A 19,095-nucleotide genomic window follows, 5' to 3' on the forward strand; every position below is an offset into this window, starting at 1 on the left:
TTTAATAAAACCCCTCAATCTGTACAGGTAGTTATGTTCTTCCAGGCTAAAATGGGTTAAAGCCTAGGGCTATTAGTTGGGGCACATCTGTCTTTCTTTTGTGACAGATTTGGATAGCATGAATGATGACTCCTAATAAATAGATCGACTTTCTTGACTTGCTTGGCAAAACAACAAGGACGATTCACCAACAGAATTAGTTGTAGAGTTGAGTAGTAGATTGGAGTACTTTTATTAATCCTGAGGGAGTCTGGCAGCTTCCGTAAATACACAGATACAAAACATACAGACATACTACTACACATTATTGCACATTGCAGTACATGTATAGTACACACTTGAGTACAACAATCAACCTTACAGAGTTCACATAGGCCTACCTAAACTCTCTCTCTCTCTCTCTCTCTCTCTCTCTCTCTCTCTCTCTCTCTCTCTCTCCCTCTCCATCTCTCTCTCTCTCTCTCTCTCTCTCTCTCTCTCTCTCCCTCTCTCTCTCTCTCACACACACACACACACACACACACACACACACACACACACACACAAGGTAGGTCCTGGTGTGTTGCACACACACAAGTTAAGAGCATGGACATATCGTTTACTTGGGGTCATTTAAGGGATTTTGAGGGCCCAGGCTGGATATGTACCTGTGGATGCCTTTGTGTTGTAGTATAAACCTGCCAGTATTACACAAAATAAACCCGTCATCAGATTTGTCCCCTCGCTTGGCCCATTATGCAGGTAGACAGGGGTAAAGATATTCATTTTCTTATTGTTAAAAAACTGTAGGCTGTGCCATCTATTTCTATTTTGTCTTTGATTAAGTTTAACATTTTCAATAGATAGGCCTACATTTTATTACAGACAGCCTGCATGCGAACCGTTAGTGGCTCATAAGTGAAAATTAATTGCTGTGTGTCTAGAAAAAAAAACCAAGCCCTCGGCCTTGTCCAATCAACAACGAGCAACCTGTGTGTTTACCTGAAGCCCCGCCTCACAGGTAGATGTGATCCAATCCACTGGCCTGGCACAGGTAAAACCGGCCTCAAATTCTGAGTGTATCTCAAAAAGCAAGAAAAGCCGATAAAACCCGTTCGTTCAGACCATACACAAGTTTATAGTGACCCCGATCCCGCGTGTTTCCCAAGCGAAGAGGACAGATCGGATTTACAGTACCAACTAGAAAGTCCAGTTCGACCGTCAGAGATGTCACAGGAGCATGACAAGTAAGTGATTTCAGTCACCAGTTGAAGTCCAGAGGATCCACTGTGCGCGCAACATAAAACTGTTTTGGACATCATCTATACAATTTAGTAAACACATTTACTTCAGTGTTTACAGATTGTTATCTGCCGAGATGGAGCCGTGTAACATCTATGTTTCCAGTGTGGGAAAACGTCGTTGGTTTAAAAAGGCCTGTTTGCCAAGATCGATTTGTCTCCGCTTGATTTCGGATTCATAACTGTCGGTCTGGGCTGCTAAGCCATGTTTCCCCGGTCATGTCCCAGCCTGCACGCGTACAGGTGCAGGCCAATCTGCACCTGTCGCGCTGGGAGAGGACCGCTTTCAGAACAACGGTAGCCTATTTGGAGAGCATGACATAATCTTTTAGACATTATATGTAAAACCTTGTTTTTTCTCATTTCTGAATTTTGCGTTATTATTTTTATTTAATGGAAACGTTTTTGGAGATGTAATTCTTTTTACGCACAAAGCGCGCCAACGTTTTGCAGGCTACATGGCAAAGCTACTGGGTTATGTTTTGTAAAATTTTGAGGGCAATGACAAGGAGACTGTTGACTCTAGTGAAATCGTACACCCATTAGGCGTTGGCTGTTTCTACAGAAGAACAATGTTTAAGCTCTACCTAGTTTGTTTTATACCAGAGGTTACACATACACCCATGCATTTACTTGTCTGGTTGTCATTTACATTAATTTGCAGGGTAATTCCCAATAGTCTTTGTCTTACTAAGATAGTAGTTGTAGCTACAATTTTCAGTTACTTGACATATCCAGTACTGGCGAATAGTTTAAATGTAGCTTATATTAAGAAATAGTATTTTTGTTTTTATCAGAAATGTTTTCGATGTCAGTTTTAGATGTTTTGCCCTGAAGTGTGGTGGTTAAAGAGTTTGTGCATGGGTGAATCTTTTGTTTTAGATCTAAACATGGATTGCAGGGCCATTGGATTTTATTGGTACTGAATAACGGATCTATCAGGTTGCAAATCTAAAACTGGCCTCGGAAGAATATAACAATTAGAGATTAAATTACTCATAATCCGTTTAGCAGCAGCTTAACTACTGAACAAGGCACTGTATTGTAACCAGTCAAGTGGAAACACCTTGTTAAGTGGTTTGGGGTAGTTGCCTAGAAATCACCTTTACAAATGATGTGATGCCTCGTTAGACTGGGCTGTGTACATTTTTCATTCTAGGCAAAGATTTATAAGTAGGAGTAGAATAGAGTAGAGTACTTTTATGAATCCCAAAGGAAATTAAGTTGTCTGTCAGTTTACATAAATACACAAATACAAACGATACACAAGGATATACACATAATTGTATATTACAGTAAACTTAATATAAGATTTATAGAAGGGGATTTATAAGTAATTTAAGATTTATAAAAGAGAAAGAAAACACAGATAACATAACAAAACAATGAGTATTATTAATATGAGCCTAAGTGGCAATGTTTTGTGCTTATAATAGCCTATTTCTTCTACAATGAATATGGATTGATTTATTTAGTTAAAAAAATACACATCTCCCTAACAACAGTTTTCGACATACCTACCATAGTCCTTTGCAGTAGGTGTTTATGCCCATGATAAGTCACCACCCCCCAGCATTGTTTTAGAACAGGTTTTTGCTGAGAGAGAAAAACACCCTTATTATATCGACACCAATGGAATGCAAGACCAAAAAAAATAAAGATGCCGCTCCAACAAGTTGTCGGTTGACTTCCATCATCATTCCTTTTCTTTACCCATAAATCCAGACAAACATCTCGTCAAGCAGGAAACTGTGACCTGTGCTGAGATTTTTTTGTGTCGCAATCGCCCCACTGGTTGGTTACGCTCTCTGACTATGAGTAGACTTGCCGGTTTGGGAGCTGCAAAAAGACAATGTTCTCAATGGTCTTCTCCCTCCCTATAGAGTAATAAAGATACTGGTGGTCACACATCATAGTTCATGAGCTCACAATGAAAACAAAATATTATTTTATATATTATCCCATCACCTGTGTCTGTCTGGCGGTCTGTCAGTCGGTCAGTCTATCAGTCTTTTGGTCTGTCCGTCTGATGGTTGTTCGACTGTATGTCTGTCTGCCTGTCATTTTGTCTGTCTGCCTGTCTGTTTTTTGGGAATCCACCCATCTGTATGTACCGGTATGTCCATTTGTACATGTCTCTCCTTTTCCACATAATCACTGGGCACTGTGCACATCATCACATGATCTCTCCCTCTCTACTGCTCTGTCACTCTCTGTCTCTCCATCTCTCACTATCTCTCCCTCACTCTTTCTCTACATCTCTCCCTCTCTCTGTCTCTCCCTCTCTCCCCCTCTCCCTCTCCCACTCTCTGTATCTCCTTATCTTTTCCCCCCTCTCCCTCTCTCTATCTGTCCCTGTCTCCCCCTCTCCGTCTCTCTATCTCTCCTTCTCTCCCTCTCCATCTCTCTCTCTCTCCCCCTCCCCCTCCCCCTCTCTCCATCTCCCTCTCTCCTCCTCTCCCTCCCCCTCCCTCTATCTCTCTCCCTCTCTCTCTCTATCTCTCTATCTCTCCAACTCTCCCTCTCTCTCCGTGTGCAGCAAGCGGGCGGTGCTGGTGTTGCCAAATGACCAGTCGTACAGACAGGGCCGCTCCTTCAACTCGGAGGACGAGGCCTGGAAGTCGTTCCTGGAGAACCCCCTGACGGCCGCCACCAAGGCCATGATGAGCATCAACGGGGACGAGGACAGCGCCGCCGCACTGGGCCTGCTGTACGACTACTACAAGGTGATTACGTTATATTGCATTACATTATATTACAGGACATTACATTACACTTAGCCACCACACTGGGTCTGCTCTTTGACTACTACAAGGTGACACATTATATTTCGTTACATTACATTACGACTACTACAAGGTGACACAGGACATTCCATTAGGACTACTACAAGGTGACACAGGACATAACATTACATTACGACTACTACAAGGTGATCACATTACATTATATTACATTACATGACATGACACTACACTTAGCTGCTGCCCTAGGTCTACTCTACGACTACTACAATGTGACACATTACATTAGATTACATTACATTACGACTACTACAATGTGACACATTATATTACACTAAGCTGCCACCCTAGGAGTACTCTATGGACTACTACAAGGTGACACATTACATTATATTACAACTACTACACAAGGTGACACATTACATTACATTACGACTACTACAAGGTGACACATAATATTACATTGCATTACATTTCGACAACTACAAGGTGACACATCATATTACGTTACATTACGATTACTACAAGGTGGCACAGGACAGGACATTATATTACACTATGACTACTACAAGGTGACACTCACATTACATTACGTTACATTACACTATGATTACTACAAGGTGACACATTACATTACATTACATTACATTACACTATGACTACTACAAGGTGACACTCACATTACATTACGTTACATTACACTACGACTACTACAAGGGAACGCAGGACATTACATTACATTACGATTCCTACAAGGTGACACAGGACTTTACATTACATCACACTTAGTTGCCACACTGGGCCTTCTGTACGACTACTACAAGGTGACGCACGGGACAGACAGAGGGTGACTGCAAGTTATAAGAAAGAAATCATACAGTATCAAGGTTTAGATCAAAACTGATCTCACGGTCATCATTGGCAAATACAGCACATGTGAGCCGTTGGCAGCCCATGTGAGCTGTTTGTGGTGGTGGGGGTGATCCCACTGGCTGTAGTAGTCCCTGCATGGCTAACAGCAGCCTGTGTTTACCTTGCCCAGGTGCCCCGGGAGAAGAGGACAATAGGACAGCAAAAGGCAGACATCATGGGCTCTGATGTGGATCCCAACAAAAGGTAGCATCCCTGCTCTCCATGGCTTTGAAGAGGTGGTGTATGGGGTATTGATTGCCTACGCTTGTCTCTGTTTGTGTGTGTGTTTGCCTGCATCTGTGTGATCTCCCTGTGATCTCCCTCCTGAAGTCAAATGTGATCATGTAAAAAGCCACTGACTGATCCAAGACAAGAAGGCTCGATATTGTATCAGGTTCAGGACTGCACTGTACTGCACTGTGCACTTATTTACTTCAGGCAATAGCCAGTTGAATGTCTCTCTCTCTCTCTCTCTCTCTCTCTCTCTCTCTATCTATCTATCTATCTATCTATCTATCTATCTATCTATCTATCTATCTATCTATCTATCTATCTATCTATCTATCTATCTATCTATCTATCTATCTATCTTTTTATTTTTATCTCTCTCTATCTCTCTCTCTCTCTCTGTCTTTATCGCTCTCTGTCTCATTCTCATTCTCTGCACCCCCCGCCCTGTCCACCCCCCGGCTCCATTATATCTCACATGATGTGACTCTACTGTACCCATTAGAAACCTGATGACCAATCTTCCTGAGACCTCCATGGCCGTGCCGGAGAGCAAGATCCAGCTGCTGAAGGGTGTGCCCCTCAACATCGTGCTCCCGGGTAACCAGCTGGCCCCGGGGGACAGACGCGGTGCCGCCGCCCTCTTCCCCTCGCCAGACACCACTGTCACCGTGTCCATCGCGGCCATGCCCAGCTACCCACACACCATCAAGACGGAGGGACACTCCGGCTTCTCGGTCACCATCCCCAACAGCCAGTGCTCCGAGCCCGACAGCCACACGGTGGTGTTCGACCGCGCCCTCACCCACTCCCACAGCCAGTTCAGCCCCAACGCCCAGCCACGCACGCCCGACTCCACCTTCCCCGAGACCTTCAAAGACGGAACTCAAGAGGTAAAGAAGGGATAGCCTGATTGATTATCATCGACTTTCAACTCTCTTCAAGACTTGGTCTGACCACGAGCACAACAATTAACATTTCCCAAACGGCAAGGTTGACCGCCTCCCATAGTTTGCTTATGGTTGTTTGTGTCCCGACAAAGTGGGAGGAGTTACGTTTTTTGGGGGGGAACTCAGAAACAATATTTGTATCGCTCTGGGCCTGACTAGAAGCAACGCTGAATGTGTTCCGTCATTAGGGGGGCATAGCCAGGAATGAGTTAGATCCCATCCCCCCTTGGGGTTTTTTGGAGGATTTTATTATTTTTCAGATAGGACAGTGGAGGAGAGAAAGGAAGCGAGATGGGAGAGAGAGACGGGGAAGGATTGGGAAATGGCCCGGGCCGGGAATCAATCAAACCTCGGTCGCCCTCATAGCAGTCCAGTGCCCAGCCATTGGAGCCACGGCTGGGCCCTCGTCTCCGTTGTTGAGACACTTTTTTGCGGGGGGGAGGAGGGTGTTTTGCACTGTCTTTGGCTGAAGGTTAAGATTGCGCACATCTCAGGAAAAGGTGCAGGACAAATTCTGACTGTAATTTTAAGAGTGAGGAGTCCGTACACTTAAAATCCTCCTTTCTTTGTATTTTTATTCCATGGCAGGATAGGGTGACGTTTAAACTGTTGTCTTCATCAGTCTCTGTCTTTGGCCTGTCTTACTCAGAGATCTTCAAAGATCTTCATAGTTAGTCCCAATGTTGAAGCACTTTTTGGGGGGTTGGTCATCCCTCTTTCCAGCTTGTCTCACTCCGAAACCTTCCAACATGAGGAAGAGTAAGGGAGCATTAAGCACCTCTTTTTAGGGGGTTGGTTGTGGCTTTTGTTGTGGTCTCTCTCTCTCTCCCTCTGCTTCCCAACATATCCCACTCAACAAACACAAAGGTACCAACCAATGGTCAGACTTTCCCAGAAATCACACACTCACACGTAGCTCTCTCTCTCTCTCTCTCTCTCTCTCTCTCTCTCTCTCTCTCTCTCTCTCTCTCTCTCTCTCTCTCTCTCTCTCTCTCTCCTACACAAACGCACACAGAAACACAACTCTCATCTCCATCACACAATGCCCCATTTTCCGAGGCTGTGGAGCCATCACTTTGCTCGGTCTCCCTGGTTTTATTTGAACATGCCCAAATAGCAGCTACCATGTCATTACACTATTGTCTCCCATACACAATAAAGTGCTGTGTTTCCCCCCGTACGCCCCCACCCCTTCCATTGACAATGGCAAAAGAGCTCTCTCTCTCTCTCTCTCTCTCTCTCTCTCTCTCTCTCTCTCTCTCTCTCTCTCTCTCTCTCTCTCTCTCTCTCTCTCTCTCTCTCTCTCTCTCCTTTCTGTATTAAAACCTGAAGGGGGGATTACCTTGCAAAGGACAGCCTAACACAAAACCCTTTTACACAGGGACAGTGGAGATGGGAGAAAGGTGTGTGTGTGTGTGTGTGTGTTGTGTGTGTGTGTGTAGGGGGGTTGGTGGATGTGTGTCCGCACGTGACCGTGTGTTTTTGTGTGATTGTGTGTGTGTGTGAGAGTGCATCTGTATTTGTGTGATAGGTCAGGTGGGGTCGTGGTTAAGTTTCACTCATTTTTTACGTCGACAATCGAGACTGATAAGCTGAGAGTACAAGTTCACTTGGTCACCTTTCTGTGGATGTTTGTACACAAGTCTCACTGACTCTCTTCTCTATCTCTCTCTCTCTCTCTCTCTCTCTCTCTCTCTCTCTCTCTCTCTCTCTCTCTCTCTCTCTCTCTCTCTCTCTCTCTCTCTCTCTCTCTCTCTCTCTATCTTCTGTCGCATCCTTTTGTGTATCTGCTGCAGGTGTTTGCCTTCCCTGGGGAGCTCCAGTTACGCATGTCCTCCATCGGTCAGGACGAGTACTCCACTTTTGACACCGTGTCAGGGTGAGTCCCACAAGCCAAGCCAGCAGTGTTGCCAGATTGGGCTACTTGGGATGACCGTCTGCGGGTAAAAACAGGAAAAATTGGCCATTTGGTGTTTTTTTCTGCAGTTTTGTGCCCATAGAAGTCGATGCAATTTGTTAAAATTGGGCGGAATTTAGCGCATTTTGGCGTTTTTTGAGAACCTTTTGGGCGGGATTTGATCAGACACATCTGGCAACACTGCAAGCCAGTCAGACAGCCAGCCAGCTGGCCTGACCACAACACACAGTGCCAACGCGCCATGACACCACAACACCACTCCGCTACACTGTCCTCATTCACACAGTGCGGCCTCCTGGGAGAGACACCCGCTATTAGATCAGTTGACGGCGTTGGCGCTAAGCACCTCACACCTCCTGAATAGAGGTCACCCCCCACTGATACTGTTATAGTGTTCGCTAACACGGCCTAGCGGAAATGTAATGCCTAAACTGAATCGACTCAGCACACAGTCAATTGCGGAGTGTTAATACAACACTTAGTGAGTCTGATTTATTCGTGAGTCCGATTTATTCGTGTTCGTATTGAGTGTTTACTGCAAAATTTATTGTGCACTTACTTTATACTTTGATCTCAAAAATCAATGTAACAAGGATTAACACAGAAGACTGAAATTGTGTGTGAAATTGTGACCAGTGACAGTCTCCAATGTGTGGTTAAACTTAACAAATAGATAAGACATTAACAATTTGGGCTGCAACTTCCCTGTCTCCGAGACAATTTTTCTCCTTTTGTGGAGACCAATAAAGAAACCTAACCTAACGTAACCTGACAATAGTCACTCGCACATTGCTAATTGCTAGCATGATTATGAAGACGGACTCAGTGTGTGTCTGACTCCTTTCCTCACTCAGGAGCAACAACTTCGAGTACACACTGGAGGCCTCCAAGTCCATCAGGCAGAAGTCGGGTGACGGCACCATGACCTACCTCAACAAGGGCCAGTTCTACCCCATCAGCCTGCGGGAGGTGGACAACGGCAAGATGCTCCACCAGCACCCCATCACCAAAGTCAGAGTGAGTGTCTTCCAGCTTCGAACGTACACATACAACAACTTCCATCTTTCAACGTGTGGCTGTGTCATAGACGGTTGATATGACCGGGTTCTAAGCTATCAGTGTGTGTGTGTGTGTGTGTGTGTGTTTGCGTGTTTGTGTGAGTGTGTGTGTGTTTGCGCGTGTGTGTGTGTGTGTGTGTGTGTGTGTGTGTGTGTGTGTGTGTGTGTGTGTGTGTGTGTGTGTGTGTGTGTGTGTGTGTGTGTGTGTTTGCGCGCGGGTGTGTGTGTTTGCGCGCGGGTGTGTGTGTTTGCGCGTGTATGTGTGTGTTTGCGCGTGTGTGTGTGTGTGTGTGTGTGTGTGTGTGTGTGTGTGTGTGTGTTTGCGTGTTTGTGTGAGTGTGTGTACACATGCAGATGCATCTGATGCATGTTTGTTTTGTAGGTGTGTTGGGCAGCCCTATTCTAATCTGTGTTGTGTTTGTTTTCTAGAGTGTGGTGATGGTGGTCTTTGGAGAGGACAAGTGCAGAGATGACCAGCTGAAACACTGGAAGTACTGGCACTCCAGACAACACACGGCCAAGCAGAGGTGCATCGACATCGGTAAGGACTAGGACACCGAATATAAAATTGTGTGCTGTGGAGTGTTGTGTCACAATGGGAGTTGGAGTTTCAAAATGACATGAGGTGCTTTATTTCCAGACACCAGATAAGACATGGCGTCAGATACTTTATTATTTCCTTCATCATGGTTTCATACAAGAAAGTGTGAATTGCGTGTCAACATCACTTGGAACCAGATACCAGATTTGAGAAGATGTAAGACGCATCATTTCCTGCATTGTTTGTGGAATGTGAGAAGGCAGAAAGACTTCACAAAGCATCATAAGGCCATAAGGGTGTATTTTTTGTCCATAGACTTCATGCAATGGTGAACAAATTCCACCCTTGCTACAGTTTAAAAAAAAATTGTAATCCCAAGTCGTAAACGCCAGCTGCTTCACATTTACATACAAATATCAGCTTTGGGTGCTTTGATGTTGTGCCCAATCAAATGAGGGTTGGTAATGCACCACTTGGTGTACTTCTATCCACCTGCAGGATAGAGCCCACATGCCCGTATGTACACACACACACACACACACACACACACACACACACACACACACACACACACACACACACACACACACACACACACACACACACACACACACACACACCTCATGCCAGCCCTCATCTGCAGTCACATGCTCCTACTGAACTGAATTGAACTGGCCACATACTACTGTATTAACTAGAGATACTGAGGGGTTCTAGTCCGTTCACTTTACTGCTTCTTGATAGCGCATGGTTGCCCTGATGAGACTGTAGATGTAGAGTAGTAGAGTAGAGTAACTTTATTGATCCCCGAGGGGAAATTCAGGTGTCGGCCGTAGGATTGATGCATCGATACATTTTGATTATTTATTTACACCAGGGCTTGACATTAACTTTTTTTCACCCACCGGCCTCTGTGGCTAGTGGTTTTCCCAAGTCACTAGCCATTCAGGTATTCCACTAGCCACCGATTTTATATCATTTTGTTTTCTTTATCATGATAGCATACGTCTAATCTGAGAAGATGAGTTGCTAAAGCAAGATGAGTGTATAGCGCTCTACATGGAAGTATATCAAGCAAATAGATTCTTGAACTTAAATGCAAACAATTGATACAGAAGGGGCAAACAATAGAATATACAGTAGGCTATGAAACGTATGTCGTACCAAGTTTGCTGGTGCTAGTGCCAAGCCCTGATTTACACCCCTACTTCATTCATGCTCTATATCTCTTCCTCTACCCCAATGTGACTATACTCCATACATTTGTAATTATTACATTTTCCACTATCCCCCTGTCACTGTGCTTTTGTAGTGTAATGTGTGAAGTGTCTCTGGGTTTGCGCTCGGTAACCAGCAGCTACCATGATCGCATCAGACTACTGGGTGACAATCATACTGACGTAGTCAGGTCAAGAGCAATGTAAATATTGTTTCTGACATCCAGAAAATGTGGGAACTCCACCCACTCTGCCGGACACCAGTCAACCAGTAGCAAACCAAGGGAGGTGGGTCAACCATGCCGTTTTGGGAAACGTTAATTGTTATGCTCTTGGTCAGACCAAGTCTCGAAGAGATTTGTAAGTCGACGACAAACAAGCTAACACAGACGGGTTGTCGGTATCATTTTTTTTAAAGCGCAAACTCATCAAGCCACGAACGCATCTGACAATGCAACAAGTTTGACCAAATACGTGAGATACCTGAAATCCCTGCTGACAGACACTCCCATGGCTCACTAGCTGTGTCGCGATGCTGAGGGCCAGTTTGACTCGTCTGAACTGTTTATTGAGTTGAGGAAATGCAGTTTGGCGTCCACCACCGATGGTCTGTCCCCTTTACCTTTTAGTCATCACCTCACACTTCTGTACGGAACTACACTCCTCTCTTTCTCTGTTCTCTCTTTCCCTCGTTCTCGGAGCCGTTCTGATTGGTGAGTGACCTTTCTGTCTCTCCCTGTGACACTCACAGCCGACTACAAGGAGGGTTTCGCACTCCTCTCCTCTTTTCTCTCCCTATGTCTCGTTTTCTCTTCTCTCGTTCTTGTTGTTGACCTCTGTCACTCTCTCTTCTTGTGACATCTACAGTCGACTACAAGGAGAGTTACACACTGTTCTCCTCTGTTCTCTCTGTCTCTTGTTCCCCTGCTTGTTCTTGTCTCTGACCTCTATCTCTTTCTCTCTCTTCATGTGACGCTGCAGCCGACTACAAGGAGAGCTTCAACACCATCAGCAACATTGAGGAGATCTCCTACAACGCCATCTCCTTCACTTGGGATATCAACGAGGAGGCCAAGGTAAGCATCTGATTTTTCATTTGTTAAATTATTTTTTTGGGCCTTTATTTGACAGAAAGGTGTGAGATGGTGATTGGCAGGGAGTGGGAGAGAGATGTGGGAGGATCAGGAAATGACCTCGGGTCGGAATCGAACCCGCGTCCCCGGAGTAACAGTACAGTGCCTCATCATTTGAGCCATGGCTGAGGCCACCGTCTTTTTGTTTTGTTTTGTTTTTTTGAGGAAGCGTGCTCAACTTCAGATTGTCTTTGAGGTGTCCGTGCAAATGGAGTGGTACATTTGTTTAAAGAAAGGCTGCACTGTCAACTGCAACTGTTATATTGCATTTGTAATGGAATGCCATGACACAGGCAGATGTTTCGGCCCAAGTCATACAAGAACTGTAGCCAAATACAAGAATACAACAACTGTAGTTTGGAGTGCGGCTTTTCTATAAAAAAAAAAAATCTGATCAAATGTGGATAATGTATGGAAAAAAGTGAATTGCACCATATCCCACATATGACAGTTTTTACGTCGCCCGTCCGGTTTGGATAACACATTGTGTCGTGTCACCTTGCTAAAGTAATTCTGCCTGTCATTTTCCAGGGAGGATGAGTATTTCTCTTCTCAAGGTGCCACTCACGATATGCAGAATAATCTGAAAGGTCTAGCATCGGGTGGAAGGATCATGAGGAGATGATTTCATATGAAATAGTCAGTCTAGGGGAAAACACGACTTGGATGATTTAATTTAGCCAGTTGATGATCGTCAGTGGAAGTGTAGTGACAGTGGCTCAAGTGGCTAGGTGGACCTAGGTAGAGGTGTCATTGGGTAAGCCTCCACCAAGCCTCTACCAACTAGCTGAGTAGCGCCTTGCACAGCACCCATCCCACCTAAGCATTTTGTCATTGCACAGCTTTCGGAAATCGGTGTTGGAATGTGAGCAGTTTCAGTGAAGCGCTGTTAGCTAAGGCAAAATCCATTTCCAAATCCAAATCCACAGCTTTTGCATTCTCTTTAGGTCCAGTTATGAACAATATGATGTATTCAGAATCTGACGTGACTGGAAGGGTGCTGGGGTGCGTAATGTGTGGCTGTGAGCGTGTGAGCAGGCACAAAAGGAATTATTTAATTATTTAAAAGGAATTATTTTCTCCTCAAAACCCTTATGCCTCCACAGGTACAGTGGTCAATTATTGGGGAAAATGTATAATCTAAAGGGCGCAAACAACACTGACATAGTGTGATGGGAGCCTAAGCAACTGGGGCATAACTTGTTTCACAAGGCAGAGCAAGACATCATAAATGGCCGTTCTAGAATTTTCAACGACCGACTTATGAGACTCAGTGGTCGGTCAAGATTTTTTTTTTAAATGTTGCCATCACTCATTCAGATGTGACACGGACATGAAGTCACCAGTGATCATAAATATAGTCTACTGTACACAATACAGTCTTGTGGATCATTTGGATTAGTACATACGTATGTCTGTCTGGAAGTACACACACGGGATTGTAAACACAGAGAGTGAATGCACCCTTTGTCGAGTACAGACAAAAGTGAGTTCACCACTGTTAGTGTTAGTAGCACAGCACAAGGAAACTAGACGTGTTTGGGTTTCCTTAGTGTATGATTGCGTTAGTTGTATCACATGGTGTGTGGTGTGCGCACATCCAAATTAAACATTTGCTACGTTTACATGAGACATTTAATTCAGAATGAACTCACTTTAATTCTGAATAAAGCTGCATAAACACTGCACAATTTGAAATTAAATGAAAGATCAAAGTAAACTCAACAGAACTACTTAATTCTGAAATATTAATTTGGAATTAAAAACATCATGTAAACGTAGCCATTTATGTTTTAACATTTTAAAGCATGTGAAACAGAGAGAAAGTGTGTATTTCATGCTGAGAGAGAGAGAGAGAGAGAGAGAGAGAGAGAGAGAGAGAGAGAGAGAGAGAGAGAGAGAGAGAGAGAGAGAGAGAGAGAGAGAGAGAGAGAGAGAGAGAGAGAGAGAGAGAGAGAGAGAGAGAGAGAGACAGAGAGAGACAGAGAGAGACAGAGACACAGACACAGAGACACAGAGAGAGAGCAGAATATACAGAGTATAGGCTACATCTATCTATGTGAAATGAGAGAGAATGAACAATATGGAATTTATTTCAAACTCTGACAGACACTTGTTGCCCTTTGCCTGTGAACAGCCAGTACACCTGTAGCCCTCATTTTCATCCAAGTGACTAAAACACCCTGACGCTCCCACTCAGAGCACAGATGAAGAATGAGGAAGTTCATGAGGAGAGAGGGAGAGAGAGACAGACGGAGGGAGAGAGAGAAAACAGGGTTTGAAGATAGAACAGGGTTTGACGTTTGACGTGTGGCTGATGGAATCCCGTCCGGTGGGTACAGCTTAGAAACCTGTCCTGGGTGCTGCACCTGCGATGGCCGCCAGATAGCTTCCTAACCTTCTTCTTCTTCTTCTTCCCGCTTTTTGTTTCTTCAAAACGTCAGACGATGCTTTTGTTTGCAAGTCGATCTTCAAGTTAAGTCTGTGTCGGTATTAGGCCAGAACATGGCCCTTTGTGTGTTTTTTAGTACTTATTTGTCTTGAGTTGCCCTACTGGGTGGAAGTGGAACTGTCTCTTATGGAGAACAGTAGAGCAAGGCCCGCTCCTTCAGGTCAAGTCAAGTCAGCTTTTATTGTCACTTTCTACATAGGCACAAGTCATACAAGGAAAATGAAATTACGTTTCTCTCTATACCATGCCAAGACATAGACATACACAGCACTGACGTTTTACAGACTGGCAGAAAGCAAGACAGGGGAGGTGACCGTGATGGACTGGTAACAATAAGTGATTAATAGTAAATACAAATGAAAACTCAACATTAAACGTTTAACATGTAGACAATATGGTAGGATAAAACTTCAACTTCACTTTGTGCTGCTTTGGCCCATGGATGGTAGCAAATACCATTCAAAAGTGCCTTTCACCCTGCTGCATAAGTGGATGAACCACTGAAACGATTTTAGAAAATTTGAGGGCTGGAAAAAAAATGTCTTTGTTTTTCACTTGATTCATGATGAGTGAACATAATTCACTTCCCAAAGTCAACAATGAATCCACAAGCACAATAACTGTCATCATCGGCGCGTCCTGAAACAATACACCTGCATCATAAGACGTCCATTTTGTTTGTGTTTTTCCATTGCCACGATGCTGTCACCCTTGTAGTCATAGGATGTTCATCCGTGTCAGTGCTCTGTTTGTTTGGTGTTGAGTGTCATGGACTGAGAAGGATGTGAATGCAGGTGTCTTTCTTTCTTCAGGAGTGTTTGCTTTCTGCTTGGAGAGACAAAACAATATTTAGATGTTCCAATGATGCCCACTAGTGGGCAATCGCCTGAAACGTCATTGTTCATTGTAGCAGTAGCCTATGTCACAAATCATAATTCAAAAGCGTTTTGAGTAGCTAAAAGAAATTCTGTGTTGCTTTATCGTCACGTTATTTTACAGTGTGCTATTTATATTCAATATACCGGTAGTGATGCCATGGTGCAGACAGAGAGAAGCAATAGAGAGATGTGTTCTCTTTTCTTTTGTACTTTCATGATGTTGATTATAATCCAATATTCAATATTGGATGTTCCCCTCATCCAGTGGTGTGTGTTTGATTTCCATGTTGGTACACATTGAGGAACTGGGGTGGAAAGCTAAAGGTGTGAAGTGTTTAGTCAAGGCAAAGTTAGTTTTGGAGTGGTGGTATTCACTGCAGTGTTTAATATTCACCAGCAGAGGGCGATATACACATGCATGTGTACAGATACTTGGCAGTTCAAGCTCCAACTCAAACTCAAACTTCAGTCAGTCTATGATGTAGCATCATGGGTATCGGAAAACAAAGCAGAATGGCTGAATGCCATTAATAGTTACCTACATGTCAACATACATGTTCCTTATCAGATTGTATCTTTATTTGTTTTTGTTGTGTGCTTTATTTGGTGTATTTCATTAATGTTTTTGCATCACTAAAGTGACTTTCATCTTTCTTTCTTCTTTATCTTGTCAATACAATCAGTAACATTAATGCGCACTAGAGATTTGCACGAGCAAAAAGCTTTCATTGATAACAGAGCCTTAATCTCTGCGGACATCTACTGTAAACTCTGTGGATGTTTAATGTGTCTGCATGGATTCAGTTATAACTGTACGTGGTCAACACATGGAGAGGACAGGGTAAAACAGTGAGTCATTGTGTTTAGTAACCCTTGTAGTGTCTCGTGTTTCATATCACCGCTTTGACATTTTCTCCAAACTGCCTGTCTGACGTCTAACCTGCTTTGTTGGCCCTACCGTGGCACTAACTGTTACACGGGTGACCCGGGTTCGATTCCAGCCTGGTTCCTTTGCCGACCCTTCCCCATCTCTCTCTCCCCACTTGCCTCCTGTCACGTCTTCAGTGTCCTGTAAAGTTAGCACCCACCCAAAAAAGAAAATATATGCAACCTGCTGACGTGTAATCTGCTTTATTCCCCCTCCTTACTCGCTTCCTGTCACTCCTTCACTGTCCTGTCCAAATTAAGTTACCCCCCCCCCCATCCAAACAAATATATATACGGTATATATAACCTACTTTGTATCCCTGTCTAACGTCTAACCTGCTTTGTATCCCCCTCCCTCCTCGATCTGGTGTTGTGTGTGCAGATCTTCGTCTCGGTGAACTGCCTGAGCACGGACTTCTCGTCCCAGAAGGGTGTGAAGGGGCTTCCCCTCAACCTGCAGATCGACACCTACAGCTACAACAACCGCAGCAACAAGCCCATCCACCGCGCCTACTGCCAGATCAAGGTCTTCTGCGACAAGGGCGCCGAGCGCAAGATCCGCGACGAGGAGCGCAAGCAGTCGCGCCGGAAGGGGGGCAAGCCCGATGTCAACCCCAACCTGGGCAGCTGTGAGTCTCGCATCCCTCTTGGCCCTAATTTGAATGTGTGCAGGAGAAAAAAAAATCATTTTCATTTTGCTGTGTGAACTCGATACTTAAAAGAGTTGAATTTTACACTCTACTAGAGTGTATTTCTTTCCACTGTCCAAGTGTTGAATTCACTCTGCAAAATCAACTGTGTGTGTATGAAACCTTTTAATCAAGAGCACTTTATTTTATGGTGGCAGCTTTTACACATAAAAGATCATTCAAGGGACCTCCCCCTTGCCTGGCTTTTTCCCGACCTGTGTAGTAGTTTCGGACCGCTTCTTGAGCTCCACTACTAGGTCTGGGAGAGCACGCGTTGGTTCTGCCTCCAGAAGGCATGGCTTTATCCATCATTCTGCCTATCCTCACCACCAACAAATTCCTTCAAAAACGTTTTCTACTAATCTCTAAGGAGTCAATATAGTTTCTAATCTCTCCTGTGACTCCTTAATGCGAGCTGCCATTGATATTGAAGCAATAAATGCTCTGTCAATTTTCTAGCTCGAGACGTGCAGGATTCCTGCACTGTCCCGTGCGTGCGTGCGTGCGTGCGTGCGTGCGTGTGTGTGTGTGTGTGTGTGTGTGTGTGTGTGTGTGTGTGTGTGTGTGTGTGTGTGTGTGTGTGTGTGTGTGTGTGTGTGTGTGTGTGGGTGTGTGTGGTGTGTGTGTGTGTGTGTGTGTGTGTGTGTGTGTGTGTGTGTGTGTGTGTGTGTGTGTGTGTGTGTGTGTGTGCGTGCAGCTCCACCAGGGGGCTCCAGAGCTACACACACACACACACACACACACACACACACACACACACACACACACACACAGAGGTCTGATGAGAACCAGGCTACCAGGAGTAAAAAGTGATGTAATTAATAGTCACTCAGGCAGGAGAGCGTGTAGTGTACAGTACAGCAGGGTACAGGAATGGAGGAGCATGGGACCATATGAAAGGTCCTGGCAGCAGAATAGGGGACCATATGGCACGCTGATGTCACACTTAGTAGGAAAATAAATAATGTAATATAGTACAGTACAGTAGCCAAAGATGGAGAAATACAAGAGAAACGGAAGGAACAAATAAATCTTTTACTGATCCTGTCAGTTCAGTCGGGTGTCCTGTAACACGCCTCTTTCAGCCCTCAAGAAGCAAGTAAAGACCTACTGACTATCTACTACTGTATACTAATGCTTGAGCTGCCCTAGTCCCAGGCCAGACTCTTGACATGATGTGTATGTGTGTGTGTACTCTACTATACAAAAAAAACACTAACACCCCTTTGCTTCTGCACTTGTTGTTCTGTATATTTCCTGTTCACTTCGTATCTGCTTGTGATGTTGGCTATTTGGTTAAAAAGCGTCTGCCAAATGCAGTGTAGTATAATGTGATGTATAATGTAGTAACTGTACCATGGGGTTGAGTTTGAAATGTGAACAGACTGTTGACTGTAGTGACTCCAATTGCTTTTCTGCTCTGTTCTGTCCTCCACCTTCCCCTCTCCTTTTCTCCTCTCTCTCTCTTCTCTTCTCTCTCCTCCCTCTCTCCACTCTTCTTCCCTCTTCCCTCTCTCTTCCCCTCTCCTTTTCTCCTCTCTCTCTTCTCTTCTCCTCTTCTTTCTGCACTGTTTTCTCCACCTTCCACTCTCCTCTCTCTCTCTTATCCTATTCTCTCTCCTCTTCTTCCCTCTTCCCCTCTCCTTCTCTCTCTCCCTCTCTCTCTCTCTTCTCTCTCTCCTCTCTTCTCCCTCTCCCTCCTCTTCATTCTCTCTCTCTCTCTCTCTCTCTCTCTCTCTCTCTCTCTCTCTCTCTCTCTCTCTCTCTCTCTCTCTCTTATCCTATTCTCTCTCCTCTTCTTCCCTCTTCCCTCTTCCCTCTTCCCCTCTCCTTTTCTCTCTCTCTCTCTCTCTCTCTCTCTCTCTCTCTCTCTCTCTCTCTCTCTCCTCTCTCCTCTCTCCTCTTCTTCCCTTCTTCCCTCTCTCCAGACCACGGTGGTGTGGATGTGAAGGTGCCTCTGCTGCATAAGCGTAGTGACATCACGATCTTCAAGAGCATGATGGACCTGGAGACGCAGCCGGTCCTCTTCATCCCAGACATCCACTTCTCCAACATCCAGCGCCACGTGAGTATTAGCCAATCACATCACACCACACCACACTGCTCTTCACCAACTTCCTGTGCTATGTAGATAGATAACCGGTCCCATGTGCATCAGTGCATTTGAA

At 44.7% G+C, this 19,095-nt stretch overlaps 1 protein-coding gene across 2 annotated transcripts in view; it reads left to right on the forward strand.

Annotated features, from left to right (window-relative positions):
* Positions 1-1,054: 1,054 nt before the first annotated feature.
* grhl1 (grainyhead-like transcription factor 1) overlaps positions 1,055-19,095 on the forward strand; it is a 35,464-nt gene continuing 17,423 nt past the window's right edge. Inside the window, exons 1-10 of one of the 2 annotated variants that reach the window (XM_063184143.1) lie at positions 1,055-1,226; positions 3,820-4,006; positions 5,067-5,140; positions 5,670-6,057; positions 7,911-7,993; positions 8,887-9,049; positions 9,520-9,631; positions 11,830-11,924; positions 16,621-16,867; positions 18,856-18,992. In XM_063184143.1, coding sequence (XP_063040213.1) covers positions 1,207-1,226; positions 3,820-4,006; positions 5,067-5,140; positions 5,670-6,057; positions 7,911-7,993; positions 8,887-9,049; positions 9,520-9,631; positions 11,830-11,924; positions 16,621-16,867; positions 18,856-18,992 — 1,506 coding nt within the window. In that variant the 5' untranslated portion in view covers positions 1,055-1,206. Of the gene's footprint in view, positions 1,227-3,819; positions 4,007-4,836; positions 4,849-5,066; positions 5,141-5,669; positions 6,058-7,910; positions 7,994-8,886; positions 9,050-9,519; positions 9,632-11,829; positions 11,925-16,620; positions 16,868-18,855; positions 18,993-19,095 lie in introns of those variants that run through there. The other variant, XM_063184144.1, reaches the window with a different exon arrangement.

The sequence above is a fragment of the Engraulis encrasicolus genome, chromosome 19, assembly GCF_034702125.1.
Source record: "Engraulis encrasicolus isolate BLACKSEA-1 chromosome 19, IST_EnEncr_1.0, whole genome shotgun sequence".
Lineage (NCBI taxonomy): Eukaryota > Metazoa > Chordata > Actinopteri > Clupeiformes > Engraulidae > Engraulis > Engraulis encrasicolus.